At 40.7% G+C, this 902-nt stretch overlaps 1 protein-coding gene across 1 annotated transcript in view; it reads left to right on the top strand.

Moving 5' to 3' along the window:
- The first annotated feature begins 404 nt into the window (after positions 1-404).
- Positions 405-902, top strand: part of LOC106681262 (uncharacterized) — a 13,490-nt gene continuing 12,992 nt past the window's right edge. The window contains exon 1 of the mRNA XM_067044712.1: positions 405-428. Within this exon, the coding sequence (XP_066900813.1) occupies positions 405-428 (24 nt within the window). The remainder of the gene's footprint in view (positions 429-902) is intronic.

Here is a 902-nt window from a genome sequence, read left to right as displayed (position 1 = left end):
CTCTATATTTACTGCAATGTGCGATAGCTTCGGCAAGAATGGTGAATGTTTCAAAAATAATTGTGAATCATTCCTTTGCCTCAGTGAGGAAAAAATTGAAAATGAGCGTATTTGGTGGATCAGAAATCTTTCATTTCATAAAAACTGTAACTTATTTTACAAATCTTGTTACTCCAGTTGGATGGAAGTATGGAAAAGCACCATCAATCATTTTTGGGGGGGAGAAGCACATAGCAGCACAATAAATAGTTGCCTAAATGCTTCAGGATTTAGAAAAGATAATTTGAGTACTCGTGACGGCCGTGCGGGATGGGGCGTAGGTCCCAGTGCGCTCGATTCGGCACGTTGAGGGTTCGATTCCCAACTGGGGCAGTTTAACATTCATTTTTCGGCTGCCCCAAAGAATGACTCTTGACACTCCCACCTTGGTTAGTACGCGGTGGCAACCTAGGTAGGGTGACTACTAGGCCCACTTGGACCTGTTCCCCTACCAGTACCAGTACCATATTAATTAGTAAATGATAAAAATGGCGCCTGTACGAGAGGTAGTTAAGGCACCTCACTTGACAATGTCGGAACTGCAGCCAGTTGGAACTCAGGCGGGAAGGATTTACTTTTATTGGACGAAATGAAAATATTTTCCCCCTACCATGGTTAGAATGGTATGGTTACCTGTAAATAAACCTTTCCTCCCCGTATGTCAGAAAAGAGCTGGCATGGAATAAACAAAACAAAAACAAAAAAAAGTGAAAGTTAAGAAATTAAAGTTTGCTTTTCATAAAATCCTCTAATGCTCCTTATTCTGTTACTAATAAAACCATCCATAAAGACCTAAATGTTCCTTATGTAACCGATCTAGCCCGAACCCGATATTATTCCTTCCATAATAAACTCCCTAACCA

This window comes from Halyomorpha halys, unplaced genomic scaffold (genome assembly GCF_000696795.3).
Source record: "Halyomorpha halys isolate HHAL.00 unplaced genomic scaffold, Hhal_1.1 Scaffold323.1, whole genome shotgun sequence".
In the NCBI taxonomy this organism is placed as follows: Eukaryota; Metazoa; Arthropoda; class Insecta; order Hemiptera; family Pentatomidae; genus Halyomorpha; species Halyomorpha halys.
The sequence above is the reverse complement of the archived record's forward strand: the minus strand, read 5'-3'. Positions and strand labels throughout refer to the sequence as shown.